We start from the raw sequence: 26,314 nt of genomic DNA, 5'->3' as shown, positions 1-26,314 counted from the left end.
TTGATGCAGTATGAAAATCAGTATTTTGTTTGTAGTAGTCCCTCAATTAGCACAAAAGATGTATTCCTGGAAAACCTCATGCTGAATGAATTTGCAAACATTCATTTTATACTCAATTTGGGAAAATAGGAATTTATTCCAAAGACCACCAAAAGTCTATTTTTTTTTTAATTTTCTTTAAAAACAATCCAGCAGAACATTCTTATCAAATGCTAGTGTAAATTTTAACACACAAAAATATTTGTAATGTAAAACATAAGCGTAAAGAATCACTGTACAGTAATTTTGTTTTAGATGCACGAGAGTACTGTGATGTGTGATGATGCAGTGCAGTGAATATTTGGGTGCCCCACACAACCCCCAATCCCTAGTGGTGTTTAAACCACAACCTAAAATACCTAACATTGTTGACCAGACCACAGACTAAAAGGTGAAGGGACTGCCGACGTTTTGGTCCGTCCTGGACCATTCTCAAGTCGATTGTCGATCGACAATCGACTTGAGAATGGTCCAGGACGGACCGAAATGTCGTCGTCCCTTCACCTTCTAGTGTGTGGTCTGGTCAACATACTTCAGCCACGTTATTGTGACTCATCGTCTGCATATGAATACCTAACATTATGAGGATTTAGCAATTTCTCAATCTGTGCAAATCATGAGCTTACAGTCGATTCCTGATGATTTAACTGAAGCAAACAAACTCTGAGATCCAGTTATAGTCACTCTCACTTTGCACAAATGGATTCGGTATTTGTATAAGTGATTTAGGCATAAAATAGATACTTTACCATTTTTGCTAGCAGTAGCAAATTTAGAGGCCAAAAAAATAGAAGAACAAAATCCTTCATTGGATGAAAAAAAAAAAAACAGGGTCCAGTCCCCAGTTAATCTGAGGTATCCGGTATCAAAAGTACTTACTTATGAAGAAAATAAAATTCAATTCCAGTAAGTTAAATTTACACATGTCTGTTTTAAATACAATTTGATTTAGAGTAGTCTATTCCTACCAGGGATAATTATACCTTATTATCAATACAAAGGAAATGTATTTTGCAAATGGTTTTAAAGAATGACTATTGTATTTTAAAGTTAAAATATATTCTGTAGTTCAGTATACAATACTCTATACATATTTCATTATATATCACAAAATTCCCCAATGTGTAAAAAAAAAAAGAAAGAAATATATTCATATAAAATGGTAGCATTCACTGCATGAGAACATAATGCTTGCGCCTCATGTGTGCAATAACATGAGCTTTCTGGGTTGCACGGTATGGACAGTGGAGGCAGCTGAAAGGCTTCTCCCCAGTGTGAGTCCTAAGGTGTCGCCTCATATCTTCTTTCTTGTAAGTGGATCTGGAGCAGAAGTTACAGGTGTAGCGTCCAGCCTCAACCTGCGCTGCTGCTTCCTTCCCACCCACTGCCCTCACCTAAAACAAAGACCATCGGGCGGTGGTTACACAAGGTCAGGTGGGGGCCAAGTGTCTCTCTCTCCAAAGTCATTTATACTTTAGAAAATGATAAAGGAACACAAAATGTATCTATTACTTTATTTCTATTTCTAAACTGGAAATACAATTAGAACTTTATAGATAAATAATAAAGCTAATGCAAAAGTTTTTCAAATGCCAGTTTAAACTACCAACTCATTTATAAAAAAAATACAGTATTCATATTAAACAAAACAATATTCTTGATCATAAGCGAACAAAATTCCTCACATGAAATTACAGTCTTTAATATTAAATAATTAATAATTAAAGCTCTAGTAATAGACTTACATAAGGTATACTGTACAACTGTAAAAAAAAAAAAATACATTAAAGTAACTCACTATTCCTGATTAAGCAATAATATACTATAATCAACAATCTCAAAATTGAAAAGGAAAGGAAAAGGAAAGAAAAGGAAAGAGAGAATGGAACGAGATACATTTCTACAATATTTTTTTATCTGACAATTTGTCTATACAGTATCTGCAAATAATATTCTCAATATAACAATACAGTAAAGTACTTCATTTAAATATATATAATCTATGTACTGTATAAATATTACACAGTACATATAATATAATGTAATATACAGTATAAATATTAAATTTATGCACTCATATATAAACAGTTAATAGATTAGTATCTTTACCTAAAAGTTTATTAAAATTTTCACATTCTGATGGAGCATTAAGCATCCTCAAATGACTTTATTCGATTGTCGCAATAACATGAAAGTTGCGTACAGTAACATGAAATTACTGTACGCAATAACAGTACAGTAATTCCATTTAAAATATCTTTATATTGTTTTATTACCATTATTTATGCATAATGATGATGCCGCTCTTGGAACTAACATTACTTATTAATTTATTTTTTAACTCACGACCATAAACTTCCAAACATTTTCACATCAAAATCCAAATTTTAACTCTTTAGTCTTGAAAACCTAATATTAAGTCCTGTACTGTACAATCTTTTACATTTTGTGCATTCTTTTATTTAATAGAATTGCTCATAAATTACAGTTCACTTTACAAATATATCGTATAACCATTATTCAATTTTTTTTAATCCTTTCTACAATGGTAGTGTGTGTAATTATCTAAGTATAGTTACAGGATTAGAGCAAAGCTCATGGTGTCCCGTCTTCCCAGTACTCTTTGTCATATAACACTTTGAAACTACTGACGGTTTTGGCCTCCACCACCTTCTCAGTTAGCTTGTTCCAACTGTCTACCACTCTGCAAAAGAAAACTTTCGAATAGTTTTTTTGGCACCTTTATTTACTTAGCTTGAATATGTGTCCTCTTGTTCATGATGTTGTTGGTTTTAGGTGTGTAATTACTAGTAGTTACCTAAGTGTAATTACCTAAGTGGAGTTACAGGATGAGAGCAACGCTCGTGGTGTCCCGTCTACCCCAACACTCTTGTCATATAATGCTTTGAAACTACTGACGGTTTTGGCCTCCACCACCACCTCACCTAACTTGTTCCAACCGTCTACCACTCTGTTTGTAAAAGTTAATTTTCTTATATTTCTTCGGCATCTTTGTTTAGTTACTAGTGTAATTACTAGCGTGATTACCAATGTAAGTAATTACCCCTAACACTTGTGTGTGTGTGTATGACCATAATATAACTGTGCAATGAAGACAATTGTATACAAGTTAGTAAAGCCCATCGCAAAGCCAAAAATTTTGCCAATTTAATTCTGCAGGTGTACTCAAGAACATTGAGTATATTGTTTGACATTGTTGATATCCAAATGTGTATCAACATTTGGATACAAAAATCATTGTTCAAAGCATATAAATGGCTTCTTTAAACTAAACTTAATAAACAATATTCAAGAATTTGTTGTTTTCTTCTAGTGATATAGTTCATCAATTTGCATTCATTTACTTATACCATGAAAAGAAAAGAAAAAGTGCACAAATGTAGAAGTTTTAAAAGTTTTGTAAACTAAGCTGCACATCATACACCATAGATGTAGTAATGTCATAAGCTTTTGTATACTCAGTGGGGCCTCCCTAACACCTGACATTGTCCAATTTCATTTGTGCCTAAACTTGAGAACTTTCCTTTCTCAACATGTTTAGATCAAAATCTATGTTCTAACCCTATAAGTAGCTTCACAAACATAAAATAAATACTGCATGAACATTTTATGTATCACTGAGCGAACTGTCAAATATGGGTACAGTAGTTCACTTTGGGCAAACAAAACAAATCACACCCAAGATGCAAAAGTGTTTAAAGTATGGATCACTAGTTCCTTTTATTTCCCTTTTTAGTACAGTTTATATAAAATTTGTAACATGATTTTAAGGCTAGGTTTGAGAATCCCAAGGTCCTATCTTGTAATTGAATGCTTCTTCAGATTGTGGAGCCCAATGTTTTCGTTTGCAGTGTTCTTCCACATGAGCCTTTCTACTAGCTCGGTATGGGCAATGTGGACACATATAAGGCTTCTCTCCTGTATGGGTCCTGATGTGTCTTGTAAGAACTCCTGACTGGCGGAACATACGGCCACAGAAGGGACAAGTAGGTAAGGCGGCCTGTTCACTACTCAGAGCTCCCAGCAACGCACTGTCCAAGCTTCTTCGGTCCTCTGGGTCCACATCCACCTACAACAAAGACGTCCCCTGAGATCCCTCAACGAATTACCCTAATAATAAACACCAATGATTGTTCAGAAAGAAAATCATGGAAAACAGAAATACATTAAATAAATTTTGTTCAAACCTCACTGCATTGCATATGAAAGGAACTTGCAGCATGGAAAAACACAAATAAAGGCAGAAAGGTAGTGAAAAAGACAAAAACTGTGGGAGTCAACTGTATTTTGACTTTTTTTAGCTGTAATTGCATCCATATAATTTCATATTTTTTGTAAAATTTCTACAAAGAATTGCGAGTCACAGTATTAGACAAATTGTAACATCTTTAAACTGTTACAATACTTTGTCTTAAGCGTATAACATTCATGTCTTGTCCATACGAGGACAGGGGATTTAACTTATACAAAGTGTAATCTAAACGAACTTTAATTTTTGTCCAGTTATGCTTATAGAGCCAGTCCAGTCCAATCTTATAGAGCTGATACTCATATTGTACTGTATTGCATTAGCATATTCTTCCTTTACCTAAATAATATTAAATAAATTTAAGGAATTTCTAAATTTTGGGCAATACAAAAAGATTATAAACTTGGTTGGGTTAGCACTGTGTACTACATACACACACTTTTGTAGAGTTGTAGATGGTTGGAACAAGTTAAGTGAGAAGGTGGTGGAGGCCAAAACCATCCATAGTTTCAAAGCGTTATGTGACAAAGAGTACTGGGAAGACTGAGACCACGAACGTACCGCTCATCCTGTAACTACACTAAAGGTAATTCCAGACTATGTTTTCGAACAGGAAGACCATGTGTAACAAACCTATTCAGTTTCTATGATACAGCTGCAGAGATTTTACAGGAAAGAGATGGTTGGGTTGTCTGCATTTATTTTGATCTAAGAAGAACTTTTGACAGTCCCACACAGGAGGTTGTTTTGGAAACAAGAACATACAGGAGAAACAGGGAGGCTTCTAACACGAATGAAATGTTTTCTGACAGAAAAATGAGAGCAGTTATCAGAGACAATGTATCAGACTGGAGAAATATCACTAGTGGAGTACCACAGGGTTCAGTTCTTGTACAATTAATGTTTATTATTTACATTGATCTACCAGAAGGAATACAGAATTATATGAATGTGTCTGTTGATACTAGGATACTAGTGAAGATAAGAAACTTAGATGATTGTCATTACCTTCAGCAAGCCTAGAAAATCAAAGAGTATGGAGTAACACTTGGCAATACCGGGTTCGAATCCCGGCCAGCACAGAATTTGACCCTTGGGGGACCTCGATGTAAGCACATTTATCACATGAACTGTACAGTATACCTACACATAGCATTATCCTTTCAAGCAATTTTATTATAAATTTATTAATGGAATCCTTTACTTATTAATGGAATCTGTAATACTCAAGGGCCCATTCCCACTCTTCCCATTTCCATTACATGGCAATTATTTTACAAAGAAATCCATCATTCAATTTGTTCCTATTTAGTGATATTTTATTTTATTCAAGCCATTTTTAATTTCAGACATTGCAAAAAAATAACATCATCATCTTCTGACATCATCATCTTGAGATGATTTCACAAGAAGATGTCAGAAGATGATGCTATTTTTTTTTGCAATGTCTAAAATTAAAATGGCAGACAACCACCCTACAGTCCTACCACCATCCAACCAAAGGGCACTGTTGCTCACCAACCTTCTAATCCCTTTATATTCTGTTGAATATTTAACATCAGTGTAACTGAATTAAGAAAATGACAAACAACACATTTTCCTATTATGTATCAGAGATTTAGTGCTTATGATGTCAACATTAGTGATTATTCACATGCATACATACAGTACATACATACCTTACAAAATACGTAGTCATATGCATAATTCATGCAATTCAATCATACATATGATTATATGAATCATACAATGTTTCAATCATATTTATGATTATATGATACAATCATACATCTTACATATGAAACACAATATATTTCATAAGTAATGAAACTAAGGGATGGGAACAGGAGGCCAGACACACGGCACGGAATGGAGGCAAGTATCTAGGCATTGATATTACACCGAATCTGTCTTCTGAAGCCCACATCAAAAGATTAGTCATCAGTGGCATATATGAGGCTGGCTAATATCAGACTTGCCTTAAAAAACTTGTGTAAGGAATCAATTAGACCCTTGTATACCACATATGTTAGACCAATCCTGGAGTATGTGGCTCGAGCATGGAGTCCAAACCTCGTCAAGATCAAGACAAACCTGGAGAAGGTTCTAAGGTATGTATCAGAGATAAGAAACTAGACCAGTCCACTAGACCAGTCCCAGAACTCAAGCAAGTTAGACGTTACAAGGAAAGGCTGCGTGAATTCCACTTCACATCGCTGGAAGACAGAAGAGTTTGGGAATATATGATCACCAAATACAAAATAATCAGGGGAAAATGACAGGGTAGATATGGACAGATCATTTTGAATGGGTGGTACTCGAGCATGGGGACACTGGTGGAAACCGAGTACCCAAATGAGCCTGAGACAATAGAAAGAACTTTTTCAAGTGTCAAGATAATTAACAAATGCAATGCATTAGGCAATGATGTATAGGAGGCAAACTCCATACACAGTTTCAAATGCAGATAGGGTAGAGCTCAATAGGTTCAGGAACCTGTACACCAGTATAGTGGTCACCAACCTTTCGGCGCTCACAGATCACCAAATTCATCATTTTAAATCCCGTGGACCACTAATGTAAATCCCGCGGCCCACCAACACAGTTATTAAAGTCAAACTATTTGATGCCATTATATATAACAGTTAAAGAAAATAGTTACATACAATACACGAATAAAATTGTCTCGTGGACCACTAGTGGTCCACCGGACCAAAGAGCTGAAGCTCAATCCCCCGCAAGCACAACTAGGCGAGTACATACATGCAAACATATACATGGAAAAATCAGTAATAAAAAGAACAAATACCAAAAAAAAAAAAATTTTGCAAAAATAAATAAATACAAAGAAGTTAAATTATAAAAAATGATAATTACATGCAAAATACGTCTTGATTCCAAAAATATACAAAATTAATCAATTTATGTTTCTGATGCCTAATGTCCCTTTTGGACTCTTTTTTTTTTTTTTTGCTGTTGGTCATTTATCCATTTCACTAACCCCCTGTACTTCATTCTTGCTATCATGGATCATTCCAAATTGACCTCATCTTATGTTAGATGTTCATTCATTACCAACCCCCTATGCTTCACTCATATACTGTAAATTTGCCTCACACTCCTAACTCCCAACAAATTAATATGACTGAGCATAAATATTGTTAGTCCAATTTTAGCTTGTGCTGCAAGGATGAACTATATTAAACTTTATAACAAGAAAGTTATTGATTCTCAGCTTTCTTAATGTTATCATCATAATGTGCTGGATAGAGCAGTTTAAGTGAAACGAGCAGTAAAGACAACAAAAATAGTACAAGAACATTTGATAAGAAAAAATTTCAACACATTAAGTTATTTTTATTTAGAATCATTGACAAATACATTAAGTTATGTTTATTTAAAATTATTGACAAATACAATTTCTTAAAACTAATCAGTTAGGTTTAAAATAAAATAAACTTTGAAAATTTACCAGTCTTACTTATTTCAGGTCATTTTACTAAGGAGCATTAATTATGATGTGCAAGAACATGATTCCTAAGAGTAGACTTTCTGCTTGAGCGGTAAGGGCAGTGAAGGCACTGGAACGGCTTCTCCCCAGTATGGGTACGGATGTGGCGAGTCAGGTCACCGGTCTTAATAAATTCACGTCCACAATATGGACATGAGTTGACTGAACATCGTGAACCACCAATAGCTTGCTGGGGCCCAGGGGCCTGATGTGCCACTCCCATCATGACTGGCTGCGTACTTCTGCCAGGGACCTACAAGAGAGATCACCTCTTAGTTCACTTTGTGCATGGCCCATCACAAACATTATTTGAACTTTATACAGCTTTTTTTTTCATCCACTGTTTTCATTTTCTCTTTCTTTCTGAAGGAAGGAAATTCTGAATTTCTGATTCTAAAGTAATTGCTGGATTTGTTTTTTAAGTTTCATCTTTCAGTCACTTCTTACTGAGGAACTAAAAAATCCTAACACTAATACAGTACAGTACTGAAAATTAAACTAAACTTTTCAATATACAGCCAGAAAAAACAATGAAATTGAGTTGAGTGTCTTAAAAGAAAATGATTTTTACATGAGATGCACACTACTGAAAATAACAGGTCAAAGACTACAAATGCATGTTTTTTTCCCACAAAACTAAGTACTGTACCTGGATTGTATATACCTTTATTAAATTTCTTTCATTTACCTGTTATTCCTCGAAAAAAAATTAGATGAATAGAATTCAGAAACTTCATTGTTACTTTCAGCCAAAGAAAATAAAATCTGAATCTCATTATAAAACCTCAAATATCCAGAAAGCTTTTACGACTGGAAAAAATCCAGCATCCAATATAATGAAAAGTCCCTTTCTAGTGGGCCCTTGGTGGGTGGAGCCTTCATGCTTCCTACCTGGCATGGTCCACCCAATTCAATCCATGCCAGGCCCATGGAAGTCACACAAGCCTACTGGGAACCAGAGGCCAAAACCTGCCACCTTCTCAAGAGGTTAAGTAGTTAACCTCTTGTCAAAGTAGTTAATAAATGGAATGCATTTAGGAAGCGATGTGGTGGAGGCTGGTTACATACACAGTTTCAAATGTAGATATGATAGAGCTCAATAAGCTCAGGAACCTGTACACTAGTTGATTGACAGTGGAGAGGCAGGACCAAAAAGACAAAACTCAACCCTTGCAATCACAACTAGATGAATACAACTAGGCGAGTATGAGGCTCGTACTGGCTTTCTCAGGCCTTGAATAAACAGATGCCATTTTGGAAAAAAAATCATGGACATTCCTGGATGTGAAAGCTTCAGTACTGTGATAGCAGCCAAGAGTAGTGCTTGCAGCATGAGCTAACAGCACCACGTTTAGCCTGTCCCCCCAGCATCCCTTAAAAACGAGGAAATATACATATATATGTAACTGCGATTATCTTGCGATGATAGTATAATAGAAGATCCTGTGATAAAGACTGTATTCAATGTTCAGATGTTAGTGAACACAATGCTATTTATGATAGCATTGTGTCATTGCTATTTAAGCCCCAGGGGTTAATATGGTTCCAATCAAATTGTTAATTTTAACGGAGAGGAATGCAACATTACAAGGAGGAGTTGGAGTTTTGGGAAAGTTATTGAATATATCTAAAACCAAATTCTATGGTGCCAGTTCATTTTGAGTTGATAAGGATTTCGTTCACTCGGGTATGGCTCTGCTACCTTTTGAAAATGAGTTTAAACGCTGAGGATATGGGAAGTAAGCTAGGTGTGTTTCAAATTCTTTACATATTTACATGGTAGTTGTCTATCATATTATAAGCTAAAATTAAAATTTCGTTAAGTGAAATTAAAATTAGGCCATAAGGTGTGGGAAATGCATACCGGAGGTATCTCCGGTTGCAACAAATATACATCCCATATACTGTAGTCTGTTGAATCAAGTTTGAACTGTACAAAATTCATAATTAAAACATAAATAAATTTGCAAATAAAAATATGGAGTACTGTACTGTATATGTATTTTAGGTGTCACTACACCAGGCACAGATCAAGTTAGACTAATTCCGTACGTACTGGCTCGGAGTGGAAAAACTAACAGACGATTAGAAAGTTAACATGAAAAAGCCACAGTGACGTTGAAAAGTGATCAAGGCATCACTAGTAATAAGTGGTTTTAATCGACATACCCAGACTGAGTAATAATTTCATGTGCTACTAATTTAGTGTTTCACTTGATATTTAATTGCTGCATTTATTTTGAAGTTTATTCCTAACAGTACTGAACATAGTATACGCAAATTCTTTCAATTCCAGTAGTATAAACACCTTGTTTGGCCACACAAGGACGACAAAGTAATTATTAAAATTAAGCGTCATGTTTGACAATGAGAAAAGTGGACTATCACTGCAAAGTACAAAATAATATTTTCCTACATAATGTACAGTACTGTACTTTATTTGTTTATATTATAATATAAATAAATATTTTTACACATTCACATTTTTTTATTTGCTAGTTAAAATATTAGGAAATACATATTGCAATGCTTCCAATAAAAATAAAAATAGAGATAGAGAACAGTAATTGTCAAAAATGGAGAGAATCAAGTGAAAGCCGAAAGCAATGGAATTTCAGCTAGGTTAGATAGGGTCATTCCAATTAGTCCTTTTGATGAGGAGTGCAGTGCATATGGTTCCCGTTGAATGGGATCAAAAGCCTGATTGACTGATCAAAATGTTCCTAGATCAATGATTGAATTTCCCTTAAATGCAAGCCACAACAGTTGCCTAACTCCTATGTACTGTAACTATTGTATTTACTGCTAGGTGAACAATGGGATCAGGTGCAACAAAAAATGACCAAACATCTCACACTGCCTGGGAATTAAACTAAGAGTCTAATCAATGGTGAGCAATTGATTTATTACCCATTAAGTCAGTTAAATATTTCGGCCACACCATAGATAGAAACAGTCAAGCTTCATATATCACCAATTTAGAAAATTTCAAATCAATTCAATATGTCAGCAAACAAGAGTATTAATGTGTTTCTGGAGCTTTGAGAAATGCCAAAATTAACACTAAACATTCCAGCCCATTGGCGCATTCTCTACTGTAAACGTTCTAGGCATCTTAGGGTTCCACTCGGCAACGCCTAAAATGTTTATAATCTTTTATGTTTTTCAGTTAATTTTTGAGATATAACTATAAATTTACTATAAAAATGTTCACAGATGAATTTTTTAGGTAAAAAATCCCATATAAAATACTGTTGAAGACATTTTTTTTTAATTTTTTTTATATGAACATACCAATTTTTATGAATATTTCAACATTCCACATCTAAATGAACAAATCCACAAGGGCGATGACGAGGGTTTGAACCTATGTCCGAGAGGGGATCCTAGACGCTGACTTAATCGACTGAGATACGACATGGTTATTAGAATTGCAACCGAGAAATCATCCTGATTTACCCCAGGGTTCCTGCAGTCTCTCCGAGACACATACCAGGGTTTTAGAAGTAAGGGCGAAGAGGTAGAACAGCTTATTGACACAGCTTGGGTGCATGGGGAAATTGCGTAAAACCCTGGTTTGTGTCTCGGAGAGACTGCAGGAACTGTTGGTAAATCAGGATGATTTCCCGGTTGCAATTCTTAACCATGTCTTAGCTCAGTCGATTAAGACAGCGTCTGGGATACTCTCGGACGTACAGTAGGTTCGAACCCTCATCACGGCCCTTGTGGATTTGTTCATATGATGCATCACGCTATAGTAATTTCTGTGTGTAATTTCACATCTATTTTTCAACATTAATAATAAAAAAAAATGTAAATGTGTGCACATTATCGGTCTATATCATGGTATAAAGAAAACATACACAACTTTCACACACACTGGCAAGTAATTTGCAAAGAAGATAAAATATTTACAAGTACAGCCATTATCATTTTGAATGGTAAGTAGTCGGACAATGTGATCTCTGGATAGTCTTCTGATACTTTGGCAGATCCCTCTAATAAACTATTCATGCACTATGGCCCAAAAAATACAAATAAAAAATAATGAAAACTATATTTTTATTAGCTTTAAGATGGATGATGTGTTTTAGTGCCATTGGAATGTTTACAGTTGGAGTATGGTTTCTTTGCCTGAGCATCATCGGACAGTTTACTATCAGAGCATGGATGACTTGTTTTAGCGTTATCAGAACATTTACCGCCGTACTAGAATATGGATGACTTGTTTTAGTATCATCAGAATGTTGGTGTCAAGAATTGTGTAATCAGTTCTATAAATATCAAATCAAATATTCAAGAAATATCATCTAGCCCATTAACATGCCGGCTGTTGTACATTTAATGATAAATATTTCCCGTTAATCAACTTAAAAAATATTTATGTATTTTAGAAGGCACAGTCCGAGAACCGGTTGAGGGAACATTGATCCTCAGAAAGAACGCAAGGAATCATAAAGAAAAAATTGAAGAAAACATTATTTATTACCACTTTAACAATTGGAGAAACAACAAGAGGTGAAAAGATTACTGACAAAATATGAGAGACATTCACATTAAGTTGAGGTTTTTCAATAAAGGAACCCTGTGGTTCCTTTACTCAAAAGCTGGTAAAACTTTTCCAGTCTGATTATTGCCCTTATTTTTCTATCAGAAAATTTTTCATACAAATCAGAAGTTTCCCTGTCACTTCACCAGCATGTTCCAGTTTCTGGAACAACCTCTTATATGGGACTGTCAAAATGCATTCTTTTACATCCAGATAAATGCAGTCAACTAAACAATATCTCTCCTGTAAAAACTCTGTAGCTCTATTACAGAAGCTACTGGAACTCAAATGCAGTAGATGTCTTACACAGGATCTACCTGATTAAAAACCATACTCTCTGTTATTACAGTACTGTATGTATATAATAAATATGTATATATTTCTCTCCAGGTGTTCTACCCATTTCGGTTTAATTTTTTTCCCAATGTTTGACTAATATGCTTGTCAATGATGTAGGTCTTTTTCCTTATAACTGTTAAGATTCCTGAGCACAATTATGTCTGGAATATCAATTGAAGTGGAGTGCTGAGCTCAGATGTGCATCTGCTCAGAACCCAAGGTGAAACTCGATCTGGACCAACTGCTTTTGTTCTACTTAGCTCCTTGATCATTTTTGTCTACTTTATTTTGAGGCACCTCTATATACCGTACTCTATGTTATTCTCTGAAATTTGTATTGTGTCAGGTTCTCTGAAAAATATATTTTACACAAACACACTTTGGAACTGTTCGTTTAGTGTTTCTCATATTTCCTTTTCATTCTCCATGAATCGGTTCCCCATTTTCAACCTCTGCATTTGATCCTTTATCTGCAATTTGCTTTTAATGAATTTATATGTCTCGTTCTGTTTTACATTTGTCTGCTATCCATGTCTCAAAATTACTTTCTGCTTTTTGCGCGCGTGCGTGTGTGTGTAATTACCTAAGTGTTTTTTACATATGTGTAGTTACAGGATGAGAGCTACGCTCATGGTGTCCCATTTTCCCAGTACTCTTTTTCATATAACGCTTTGAAATTATTGACGGTTTTGGCCTCCACCACTTTCTCACCTAACTTGTTCCAACCGTCTACCACTCTGTTTACAAAAGTGAATTTTCTTAGAGTGAGTGAGTGAATGTAAATATATGCATGCAGAAAATCCACATTGAAATGTTAAAGGAAGATGAACGTTTCGGCCGATCAACGCCGTTATCAACATTAACGGCGTTGATCGGCCGAAACGTTCATCTCCCTTTCCCATTTCTCTGCGGATTTTCCACAAGCATAATAAATATAAATATTATATATTATATATATATATATTCCTTCAATTATCCAGATAACTGGGGTTAGACGGAAATAAATTATACATACACATTGAATTGACATATGATTGCCTGTATAATTCTGAAGCAAAATGTAGGCAAACAAAGTACAGCATAAAGACAACTTCTGCTGGGAGTATTTTTATTCGCTACTAATGACTACGAAGCACATCATGCAACTGTTGTTTTGTTCTATTTTTTCTAAGAATTACCATAACAGTAATTTACTATACATTATGTTCACATTATAGGATTTATGGAAATAAAATATGATACATCACTTACATAAACAATTAAAATCTTTTGCAATACTTTATCTACATATGATATAAAACATCTCTTCTATATAATAAAGCCCAGTATTGTCACCAGTATTCATAAGAATAACTTCTCAATAATTAACTTCACAAATCTCTAGAAGTCTAACAAATTGTACTTTTATGTATCTTAGCCACAAGGCTTCTGAGATTTCCATTTTGTGTAGAACAGTATGTACAAAATGGGCATTTAAAAAGCTTTTCTCCAGTATGGACCCTCTGGTAGCTTAAGCAGTCAGTTGTATTGTGGAAACCCCTGCCACAATAAGGGCTTTTGTTGGAATAGCTGGCCATGTTGGGGACATTAATTAGCAGTGATGTTTAGCTCTTTCCTGTTGCCTAAACTCCTCAAGCCACCTTAGAAATAGGAAAACCATGACCTTACTTGTCCATCTATAATTTATCAATACTCAAGCTAAATACTTTCAGTAAGTTACTAGAATGTGAAGTATTACTAATCAATATTTTCTATTAACATGTTACTGTAAATTTTAAGAATAAATTTTAAGAAATTTGGTGTACTGTACTGTATATTGTACTTAGCATTATTTACTATAAATAATTACTAAAATGCTCACCAAATTTAATACTATACCTTTTAAATTATATAAAGAAACTAGTCAACATTATTTGAATGTTGAGGGAGCTCCATTACACTTGGTGGCTCTTGTTTAGTGTCTTGCCAAGCAATCTGAGTATGTCTCTTTTGTACATGAAGCTGAAGCAATATCTTTTGATTTGCACGATATGGACAAAAGCAACATGCAAAAGGTTTCTCTCCAGTGTGTATTCTGATATGCTTTCGCAGATTTCCTCTGTGTGTAAAGGGCTTATTACAAACTGGACATGGATAGAGACGTGGGAGAGAAGACTCAGCCCACCTACAACCCTCTGTGTTTCCAAGTCTGCTTCTATCCTCCCCAGCATTAGCCATATGTAGGGGTTCCTGGGCTCTGTCACGCGGCTGGAGATGAAGACTGTGATGTAGGGATGATGGAGAGGTGAGAACATCGCTGGGAGTAAACCCTGGCAGTCCACCAAGAACCCTCTGCCGGTGTCCCTACAGGAAAAGAAAACTGTCACCCCAACTTGTTCACTTTTTTTTTCCATATAAATATTTAAATCAATTTATGTTTATTACATAAGAGTATTAAAAATTTTCATCTTATGGAAAAGAAATTTTGAACATATTTAAATGCACTTAAATTTTTATCATGGATTAAAACTTTTATCTACAGGATGTAATGTTGCACTGTTTCAATAAAAACTGCAAAACAGTACTCACCTAATTGTATTTATGGGGTTGAGCTTTGGCTCTTTGGTCCCTTCTCAATCTTCAATCTATTTATGTACAGGTCTCAAAGTCTACTGTGTGTAATTACCTAAGTGTAGTTACAGGATGAGATTATACTCATGGTGTTCCTTCTTCCTTACGATCTTTTTTTTCATATGACGCTTTTAAACTGCTGATAATTTTGGTATCCACTACTTTTTTATTTAAATTGTTCCAATCATTTGCAACTCTGTTTGCAAAAAGAGAACCCCTATCTTCCATACATATTTTTTTGCATGTTTCAATAATTTTTTGCATGTTTCATGAAAATGTATATTTCAATCATTCCTCCTTATTAACTGTATCTATTTGTGCCACTACTCTTTATGTGATGATCATGTCATCTCTTTTTTTTTTCCTTCATCTTTAATGCCTCTGGCCTCTCCTCAAAGCTCTCGTTTTTCAGTTTCAGAAGCTATTTAATACAATGTCTTTCCACACTCTTAAGTTTATTGAAGGTGTGCATTCCAACCTCAGTTGTCGGGGATTGCTGAGTAATTCGGTCAAAATTGGGTCAGAGTTCTTGTTCTTGTAATAATGACAGATTTGAATTACTGTACTGTGTTTTATTATTTGGTTAATGAAAAACACATGACAGACTTCTTGTTGATGATCCAATAACATATCTCGTTATGTTATGTTAATAATATCTGATATTATTAATATACAGTGTTCTAAGAAACAATGAGTTAAAACTGTATGTACAAGCTGTATAAAGAATTTCCCTGCAAGGTAAACAAGGAAAATTTTGTTTTCATCTAACAGCCTATGTATTGTGCTGTTATTGGGATGAGTCAACTCATCCCATTCCAGTAAAGTTGCCCATCCAAGCATTTCACCCAAACTTTTAAAAACAGCCGTGATATTTGCATGTAAAAACGTGTGTTGAGTGCAATTGTAGGACTTAGCTTATATATTAATTGGCAAATATCGGTACATATGCATGTTTTACATACTACAGTATATGCAAAACATTAAACCTACTTTTAAGCAGCAAGTCCACTACGGGCTCACCATAGCCTGTGCTACTATACATGGAACGTTTGTTCCGAGTAGCTGAATGTAAGACAGCAACAAAAATTTGTTAGACTTCACCAAGACTTTAGCTCAAGATTTTTTAAAACACTCCCGCTACTGTAAGGAGCATAACTGACCGGCCTCTCAGTGTTCAAGAGGGAACTCGACAAACACCTGTAAAGAATACCTGATCAACCAGGTTGTGATTCCTATGTCAGGCTGCAAGCAGCCACATCCAACAGCCTGGTTGACCAGGGAAACTGGTTGAAAATCTGCACATGCAAATAACTCCTCAAGAGACTAGGATGCATAGCAGGAAGTGCAAAATAGCCCGATAGAAAAAAAAAAAAAGAGGTGCAATAGGTATAATGAGAGAATTCTATGACCATCAAGAATCCAAGACTTTTCAACACTTTCTAAACATAAGGGGAATAACTAGCTGACCTCTCACAGAATGTGAGAGAGAACAGACACCTCTAAAGGATTCATGATCAACTAGGCTGTAATTCATACACAAACCTGCAAGCTTGGAGCCAACACAAGGCAGCCGCAAGGTTACCAAGACGTATCACAGTGCAGCACCACTTTACAAAAAATAAAGTTTCAACCCATACAAGCAATTATGTTTTGACCAGTCTCTAGTGTCGTTCAATGGGAAATAATTTTCGTACAGTACTATACATCCAAACCAAACACCACATGTATAGCCCTTAGTTATATGTATTGTTTAACTACACAATAAGCTATTCTGGACACCATTCATTACACTGCAACAAAATTACCCTTTCTGCATATCTGCTCTTTGATGTGAAAAAATTCATGGCATGAAATTTTGGGAAGACATATAAATATACAAAAAATTGGTACACGAGCCATTTTCTGACTGACTGACTGACTGTTTGTTGGACAATAAAATAATACCACAAAAGAATGTTTCTTGCAAAGAGAGCAAATAACAGTTTCCAGAGAAATAGAAATGTGGTGAATACAAGCTACATAATTTTGAAAACATGTTGGAAAACAATTGAAGTGTATTTTTACAACAATACACAGTGGAAACTCAACTGATTCTGAAAAAAATAAGTCTACCACAGAACTGATGAGCCAGTAATGAACCTAAGGCTACTTTGGATTAAGATTATACTGCAAACATGCTTGATTGACAAATAAGTGCAATAAAAATCACATGACTTCCATCTAATTAATTGATCAGTCCTGAATGCCTACAACTTTTATTAGTTCAAGTCTGGAAAGCAAACATCATAGCAAGTGTTTGTTTACAAGTGGAGCATTAACTCAACCAGAAATATGATGAACAAATATGTATCAAGCCTAAGGAATAAGCTGGGGTGTAAACTGCACCACCTAACTTGACTGTCAGCCAACAACTTTGCCAATTACCACTCCTTCGAATACATTCCACTCACAGGCAACAAAAATGCAGATTAGCTAAACTGTCATGCCTGTTTTGCACGGACATGTTTTTGCAAAACATCTGTTCTGCACGTTACAAAATGGTAATGACATGGAACGGGGGCCAGATGTCTCGGTGAATGAACTGATAACCAAACTACTATTCACACCCATATTCATTTATAGTAGTGTGAAATGACAAAGTGAATATGTAAAGAAATCAATTTTTTTGCACATGCAGGTTGTGAATCAAACATTATTGTTATGCTGTACTGTAGTTTTATCACCAATGCCTGCCATTGGTGATAAAAACAAATACAAATACGGATAACATAAAACAAATACGCAACATATGGGAGTTGATATGTACAGTACCATCAAACGCTTACCATCAAAACACATACCAATCACACACTGAATATATACTGTACTTAAATATCCTACATACAATAATTAGGGTAATCATAATTTTTTTCAATTTTGTCGGCATTGTTGTATTTTCACTGCAAGCAGCTTTTTGGAGATATTGTATAGAAAAATAAAACTGCTGTTGTGCTATATAAAAACTAGTTTTTATGATTATTCAGACATTATGTTTCATGTCAATATGATGAGTCATTCTGGTTAAAGAAAACATGGTAAAACTATACAGCATCCTTACTAGGGATACCTAATAATTAACTTTATTTGCCTAACCACAATCTAATTTTTGACAATAATACAGAGCAAATATTAGTATAAATACTGTATAAGAAAATAATATAAGTAACACTGCATTATAGTAATTTCTTAGATATTGGCATGCAGATTAGCATTCAGTGTCATGGCAATCTTGTTTGAAAAAATTAAGTAGTAAAGTACTGTACTAGAAAAATTTAGCTAATGAGAAAAATCTGGCTGTTTGGTATGATGAGTAGTTATAGAACTATGAATGGTGGCCAAAACTTTCTTTATATTACTTTGTAAAAGTTCTCCATGTCTACCCAACATATGGGTTGTTAAGTGGGCTTTTTGTGTAGCTTTGTATGGACAGTGTGTGCATTGAAAAGGTCTCTCCCCAGTGTGTGTACGAAAATGCTTCATGAAGTTGCCTCTGTGGTTGAAGGACTTATGGCAAACAGCACAGGAGAATGTCTTGTAAGAGCTGCCAACTGCACCACCAGTAATCAAGACAGCTCGCTCGTCCACCTCCGATGCCTATGGAGAAAACCACACCACTTAATTCTCCATGTTTTTCAAAGTATACTTTATTAAAGCACATAACCACATAAAGTTTCCCTCTCTTCTAATTTTATCTACCTAAAGTCACACTCAAGTTTCCAAATTGAGAGCAAAATTTGAAATCTAGTATGCAAATATAGTATTTCATTCTTCATCTGTTTTTTCTAGCAAAACTATAATTTCCATAGACAGATTTTACAATAATATCCAAATTATCCACGATGGTAAATAATTAAGGATTGAACCAAGAACATTATGAACAAAATAATATGTCTGAATAGCAATCCCTTTTTTCCTTGTTAAAACCTTCCATAAAATCTCACATTAAAGCAATTTGTTTTGTAATATTGTAACAATATATAATTTTAAATTAAGTTTAGAGTTGGTTATGTTACACTTAAAGGAATCATTTAATGCAATGTCCTATTCACCAGTGTCTCCGAGCTTAACTTGGGTACTACCAAGTCTTTTGAATATACCGGGCCTCTGAGATCCAATCATCACCTACAAGAGGCCAGGATCATTATGTCTCATTCTATGAGGCAAGGGGAGGAGGGGATCAGGTATCAGTCACAAAACTGGGAAAACCCAACCAGAGTTCTGGAACAATGAAATAAATGACTGCTTGAAGCAAAATAGCCACCCATATGTGAACAAGGTAAGCAATCATTACTATGGAGTAAATACTTTGTTGTATCCAACTGCCACTAGATGGTAGCCCAAGCCACCTGAGGTCTTGGCCAGTCTGACCCTTCACTCTGCAGCTGCCCATATAATACCCCATAACACCTCAGAAAAGAGAACTAGATAAGGAAGAGGAGACCTAGGTGTTGATGAGGAGCCTACCAGAAAAGGGCATTTTATTTCATTCAATGCTTGATTTCTGGAAGGGACCCATCACCAACTCTCTGAACTCATTTACAATGGCACCTGATGGAGTTTCACCTTGGGTGCTGAAAGATTGTGCAACTGAGCTGAGCATTCCACTCCATTTAATATTCTTGACATCCATGTGCACTGGAATCTTAACAGATACAGTATATGGAGAAAAGCAAACATAGTACCAATCTATAAAAATGGTAGTCGAGAGGAACCTCTAAATTATAGACCCATATCGTTAACAAGTGTGATAAGTCAAAACACTAGAAAAAATAGTTAAAGCCAAATGGTTGAACACCTAGAGAGTAATGACATAATAATGGACAGACAGTATGGTTTTCAAACAGGAAGATCCTGTGTAACAAATCTTTTGTCTAAAGAATTACGAGTCCAGCGAGCAAGATTCGTAATTTTGTGGCCCGGGTTCGATTCTCGGACCAGGCAGAAACAAATGGGCAAAGTTTCTTTCACCCTGATGCCTCTGTTACATAGCAGTAAATAGGTACCTGGGACTTAGACAGCTGTTACAGGCTGCTTCCTGGGTGGGTGGGTGTAATTACCTAAGTGTAATTACCTAAGTGTAGTTACAGGATGAGAGCTACGCTCGTGGTGTCCCGTCTTCCCAGCACTCTGTCATATAACGCTTTGAAACTACTGACGGTCTTGGCCTCCACCACCTTCTTACTTAACTTGTTCCAACCGTCTACCACTATTTGCAAAGGTGAATTTTCTTATATTTCTTCAGCATCTGTGTTTAGCTAGTTTAAATCTATGACCTCTTGTTCTTGAAGTGCCAGGTCTCAGGAAATCTTCCCTGTCGATTTTATCAATTCCTGTTACTATTTTGTATGTGGTGTGTGTGTGTGTGGAAAAAAAAAAATTGTAGTTAGAAACAGTTGATTGAGAGTTGAGAGGCGGGCCGAAAGAGCAGAGCTCAACCCCGCAAGCACAACTAGGTGAATACACGCTCTCCAGTTCAGCAATTTCTCCAGATTTAAAAGGGGCTGTCATTGCGCAACAGTATTTCACTCTAGAGAGCACTACCATCTTCAAACATATCATCATCATTAGTATAGTATCTCTAGTGTGAAAGGTTCTTGTTATCCAACCTGTCATTTTTCTTGCAGATATGACAGCTACTTTATTGTGTTTTTTAAAGAATGAATGTGGAATACAAGTAAATAGGTTGTGCCCAACCTCCAAACTACAGTATGTTTAAAGGCATTAAAGAACTTGGGCAAAGTAAAAGATTTAGAGATGGTTCAGGATAGTAAACTGTTACAAGAGGACCACATAGGCTGCTCATTGTGTGAGCAGCCTATGCTACGTTTTCTAACTTCATATTCATATTTAACCCTCACAATGCGGCAATACACATTGTGCCCCCCCTTCCCATGTGCAAAAATTAAAACACAATAAAACATTCCTTATAGAATGATCAATTTGGATGTAAAATGTAAGGAATGGTAAAAATAAATTTAATATTTACTGGTTGGGTGAGCTGTAGAAGGTTAGGCAGTGGTACACCCAGCCAGATCTGTCAACACCAGACCTTGCATCTTGCTAATACATTAGTACGTGGCAAAAGACTCTAGTAATTACCTTAAATGTTTCTATGTTCATTTCCTAACTTTTTAACTCATTCACTATCGTTTTTGTGTTGAATAACTAGATCTATGGATACATTATTTACAAAAAACATGTTATGAATACTAACTACTGTATAAGGAAAATGTAATAGGGCTTACAATGAATGTATCAATAAGACCTATTTGTACAGATGAGGCAGCTTCTATTTACACCCACCCAAACTCATTCATTTATATGAATGAGTTTAGGTGGATATAAATATGAGCTGCCTCAAATGGGCCAATAGGCATACTACAATATTCATCATTGTTATGTTACAGTACTATGAATGAATTTGGGTGGATATAAATAGAAGCTGCCAAGTATGGGCCAATAAGCCTTGTTCTACAGTTCCTTTATGTTCAAATAATGATTGGTTGACCTGGTATACTTCCAACCCATTAACTACAAGGGATACAGGGAGGGATCAGACCTCCAAGAAACTGTTAATAATAAATATTTTTTAAATAATTTATTAATATTTTATAAATGCTTTAGTTTGCTTAAACAGCACTGTACTATAAATTATACAAATTGTTTTGTGTGACATTTTCCTGCGGCATCTGTAGACTTACTGTTCGTGTAAACATGCCAACTGTGTATTTTCTTTATGTCAGCACAGTTTTACATCTTCTTACTCAGGAATTTTAATGAACAAATTTTGTTAGGAGAGTTGAAACCATATCATCCAGAAATTGGTGCAAGGTTAAAAAAAACTTTCTTACCGTGGATAAGAAGGTATAGTGATTAGAGAAAATAGACCATGGCTGGGGCACCAAGTACCCTCAGAAGAGTTTGGAATTAGTACTAGCAATATTCTCATAAAAGAGCAAAGCATGCAGATCAGTTTGTGAATAATAGGGAGGGCAATGATAGTAAGAGTTGTGACCAGAAAACACCAAGATCTAAGTGCTGTAAAGTATAAGGATAGAACAAGGCTCCATAGCAGTGGTATCATTATACCCTAGGGGTAGCTGTTGATACAGTTACAGCCTGAAGTGAAAAGATGCATCAAACCATGGAAATTGGGAATTTGAAGGCCAAATCATAGTGGCTACAGACAGCAAAACACATCTCAGAGGAGCTCAGACATGAAACTTAGTACAGTACGGATGTGATGGCAGCCTAGTCATGTAAGATCATAATGCACACTGGTGTTATCAAGCATGAATACAATTGTATCAGGTGCATGATGGCATGATGAATATAAAATCAGCTTGGTTTGGAGATTTGCCATTAGAAATGTGGGTAAGCAGACAGAAAAAAATATTTTAGGCTGTAAAGTTAGCAAGAACAGATGTCTGATATATTATGTGCAAAGGCAGAAGACACGTTACACACACATACTTAAAACAATAATTGTTTGTTTTCTGCTAACCCATGGTCACCGAAAAACAGCCTGGACAGACTTGCTCAACACTACAATTACAGGACATAAATGTGGTAACAGTGATTACAGTAAATCCAAAAAAAGTCTTCATGCATTCAGATAACAATGGCATGATTTTGAAGATTTTCTATCATATCCAGAACTACACATTTTTGACTCCCCTGAATACCAATTAGATTGGAAAAAATTGGATTTTACCTTGCATACGTAGCTGTATTTTATCATCAGTCATGGGTAGAATCTTTAAGAGTACAATATGCAATTAATAATGAAATGCACTTTTTTTTAGAAAAACAAACCAATGGGAAATGCAGGCAGATCATTTCAATTGAGGAAGTTTTCCGTCTAATTCTGCTTCGGCTAGTTTCTATGGCACAACTATATTCACAATTGCAGAAAAGGTAATTATACTACTGTATGAAAATATTTCTAATCTTTAGTTATCCCACATTTCCACAAGAACCAGAATTTAACTGAATACAGGTAGCTGGGTAGACTTAATACAAATCAATAACATCACTAATTTAAAATCACACATATCCCTGTCGGTATCTCAATGCAAAACCGTACACACCATGAAAAAATTAATCATATAATGTATGCATGCACATACACGTCACTAGAGGGAAAGGAAAATTAAAATTTTTGCTACTCGATAATAATGTAATATTTCTGATAACAAAAATTAAATGTTTATTGATTAATATTCATGGGATTGCTGTAATAATAAAGTAAGGTACTTTATTATATCAATCATCAAATGTTTAAACAAAAACTATGATCATACACACCTTCTGCCAACAGACCATTTTGAAGTCATTACTAGCATGATATAAATGAATCTTGCTCCACATATCAAAATAGATATACTGTAGTTGGGAGACCACTTTTTTTTTAAATGAAGTACTAAACTTTTAAAACAACAAATACCATGTGATATATGAATGTAAGATCTTGTTAACCAAACACCTGAATTTATGAAGACACAGAAACTGTGATATTAACTAAACAAAATTTACAACCAGTACAGTAATATTAAATACAATAACTAAAATTAATGCTTTCAGCCACCTATACAATATATAAATATATACAGTATATATATATATTATGAGCTACTCTGTACTGCAACATCTACAAGCAGCCACAGTATTCAAAATTAAGAATTTCCATGTCTCCAGTTCATTTATCCATAATTATATCAAATTATTCCACCTCAATAAAATTACTGCCGCCATCAGATGAATCGCAAGACTGCTGCTGCTGCATATGATGGAACTGTGCCTGGGAAAATGGGGCAGACAGAGTCCCACCTTCTATATTACCAACTATATCTCGATCCCATTCTTGAGGGTGAAGCCGGGAACCAGGTGGGTGCTTCAGACGCACATGAGCATCAAGATTATATTTGAGTGATGCTCTATAAGTGCAGTGGGGGCACTGGAATGGTCGTACAGCCGCATGGGATAGCATGTGACGTTGCAGGTCGTAAGTTCGACGGAAACCCATCTTGCCGCATACCGAACACACCCGCAGTGCTGCTGCCACTGCTGCTGCTGCGCCACCCTACAAAAGAAATGGCTGCTTAAGTTTTCATCCTTGCCTGTTTTTCTTAAGAAGCAGCAGCAGTGGCAGGCTCCCTTCACACACTAATGTGTATTAACATTCCATTCAAAAATCTTTTATTACCAACATCTAGACAAGCTATTAAGTTAATTAACAAATGAACTATCAGATCTTCCTTATATTAATTAACAGTGCACTCGATACCCCAACAAAAACATATATGTTGTATATGTAAATGTGTGCATTTATATATATTATATATACTGTATATATTTTGGTAGCAGTCTTTCTTGTAAACATTTGTTGTTGAATAAAACAATAAACCTAATTTGTTTTTTAAGAGATGAGTGCACCTGTGAGTAAAAAAAAAAATCCTATCAGCTGTAAAAATATTTATGCACTTATTATATAAATAAAAATTATAATGAAACAAATATTTCTGGCTTATGTTTATCCTATCTTTTGTACTGTATACCCATTCAATATAGTAATACTGGCTTTCCTGCATTTTTTCCTTATAATTACTTTGCCATATGAGTTAATACTCACGCTGTCAATTCAGAGCAAGGTAATGCAAGTAATTTGGAAAACTCAGTGAAATCTTAATCAGAAATGAACCCAAATTAAGACATACTGCACAATTTTATGAATGATTCAATACAAATATGACTAACATTACATACCAATATGAGATCTTAATGATCCATGGTTAACATTTATGAGCTTCAGATATGTTTAGCAATGATTTAGCCAGTCTGGGGCTCGGCCATCTAATTTGTAATGTCCTGCTACCAAATGCTTAAATAATATTGCTTACCAGTGTTAAAAGTTTATATAATCCAGATTCTAGTAGTAATGTTTATATTGTTGTAACTACTTTACAAATAGGTTATATAACTGTCTCCTAAAACACTGGAACTCAATTTGCATAAGTAATGAGGAGCGTAACTTTTGCAAAATGCATAATTGGTCTAATATCAAAATCTTGCATCTACAGACTTATGTTTATTTTTATTTGATAGACAAACTAATTTAAATTTGTACCATACATTTTACTTAGTAATTAATTAATTTTGATATGCCAATTGAACCTAAACAAATTTCTTTGGTTGTCAACAACAAAATCTTTAGTCATAAAAAAGTAACAAATAGTGGAAAGTAAAAGTAACAAACTTAAAACTTTTATTACTAAGGTATCTCAAGTCGGATTGAAAACAGGAGATGTCTTTTCACCCACAGGGTTTTCAAGTACAGTACAGAGGAACCTTAGGTGATGAGCAGCCCCATCTATGAGGAATTCAGGTAACAAGCGAGCCACTCGCAGAAAATTTGTCTCGATTGACAAGCTTCCTCTTGGTTAATGAGAAAACCATGTGGTGCTTCCTAGTGTTCCACTGGTTTTCAGACGCCTCCGACGAGTGTTGTTGTTTCGCAAGACGAGCATTTTACATGACGAGCTCGATGCCGGAACGGACTGAATTCGTTAACCAAGGCACCACTGTAGTTTCACCCATGAAACTGCCTACCTGCTGAAGCCGCAAATGCCAAAAAACTGTTTGGTTTAAAAATCCACCTGGAAAAGATCAAGGCAAAAGGTGGGTACCTTCAATAAGCCGCTAGCTTCCTGTCTTCGCTGAAGCCACTAGAATTAGTGGCCCTCGGGTAAATCAGGTAAAAAAGCATGGAACCACCTACCCGCTGAAGCAATAAATGCCAAAACTCTGTTGAACTTCAAAATCCAGCTAGAAAATATCATCAGGACAAATGGCGATCCTTTAACAAGCCACCAGCTTCCTGTCCTTATCGAGGCCACTAGTGTCTTAGTGTCCTTCAGATAAATTTTGGTAAATACAGTACACGTATTGTGCCACTACA

General features: G+C 35.3%; 1 protein-coding gene across 26 annotated transcripts in view; it reads right to left on the bottom strand.

The window, feature by feature from the left end:
• LOC123746059 (longitudinals lacking protein, isoforms H/M/V) overlaps nt 1–26,314 on the bottom strand; it is a 182,315-nt gene that overhangs the window by 86,539 nt on the left and 69,462 nt on the right. Inside the window, exons 6-7 of one of the 26 annotated variants that reach the window (XM_045727262.2) lie at nt 7,791–8,073; nt 3,990–4,129 (exon numbers count right to left, since the gene is read on the bottom strand). The exons of 18 other annotated variants lie outside the window; for them this stretch is intronic. In XM_045727262.2, coding sequence (XP_045583218.1) covers nt 7,819–8,073 — 255 coding nt within the window. In that variant the 3' untranslated portion in view covers nt 3,990–4,129; nt 7,791–7,818. 7 more of the 26 variants (XM_045727245.2, XM_069314221.1, XM_045727275.2 and 4 more) reach the window with 7 other exon arrangements.

This window comes from Procambarus clarkii, chromosome 78 (assembly GCF_040958095.1).
Source record: "Procambarus clarkii isolate CNS0578487 chromosome 78, FALCON_Pclarkii_2.0, whole genome shotgun sequence".
Lineage (NCBI taxonomy): Eukaryota > Metazoa > Arthropoda > Malacostraca > Decapoda > Cambaridae > Procambarus > Procambarus clarkii.
The sequence above is the reverse complement of the archived record's forward strand: the minus strand, read 5'-3'. Positions and strand labels throughout refer to the sequence as shown.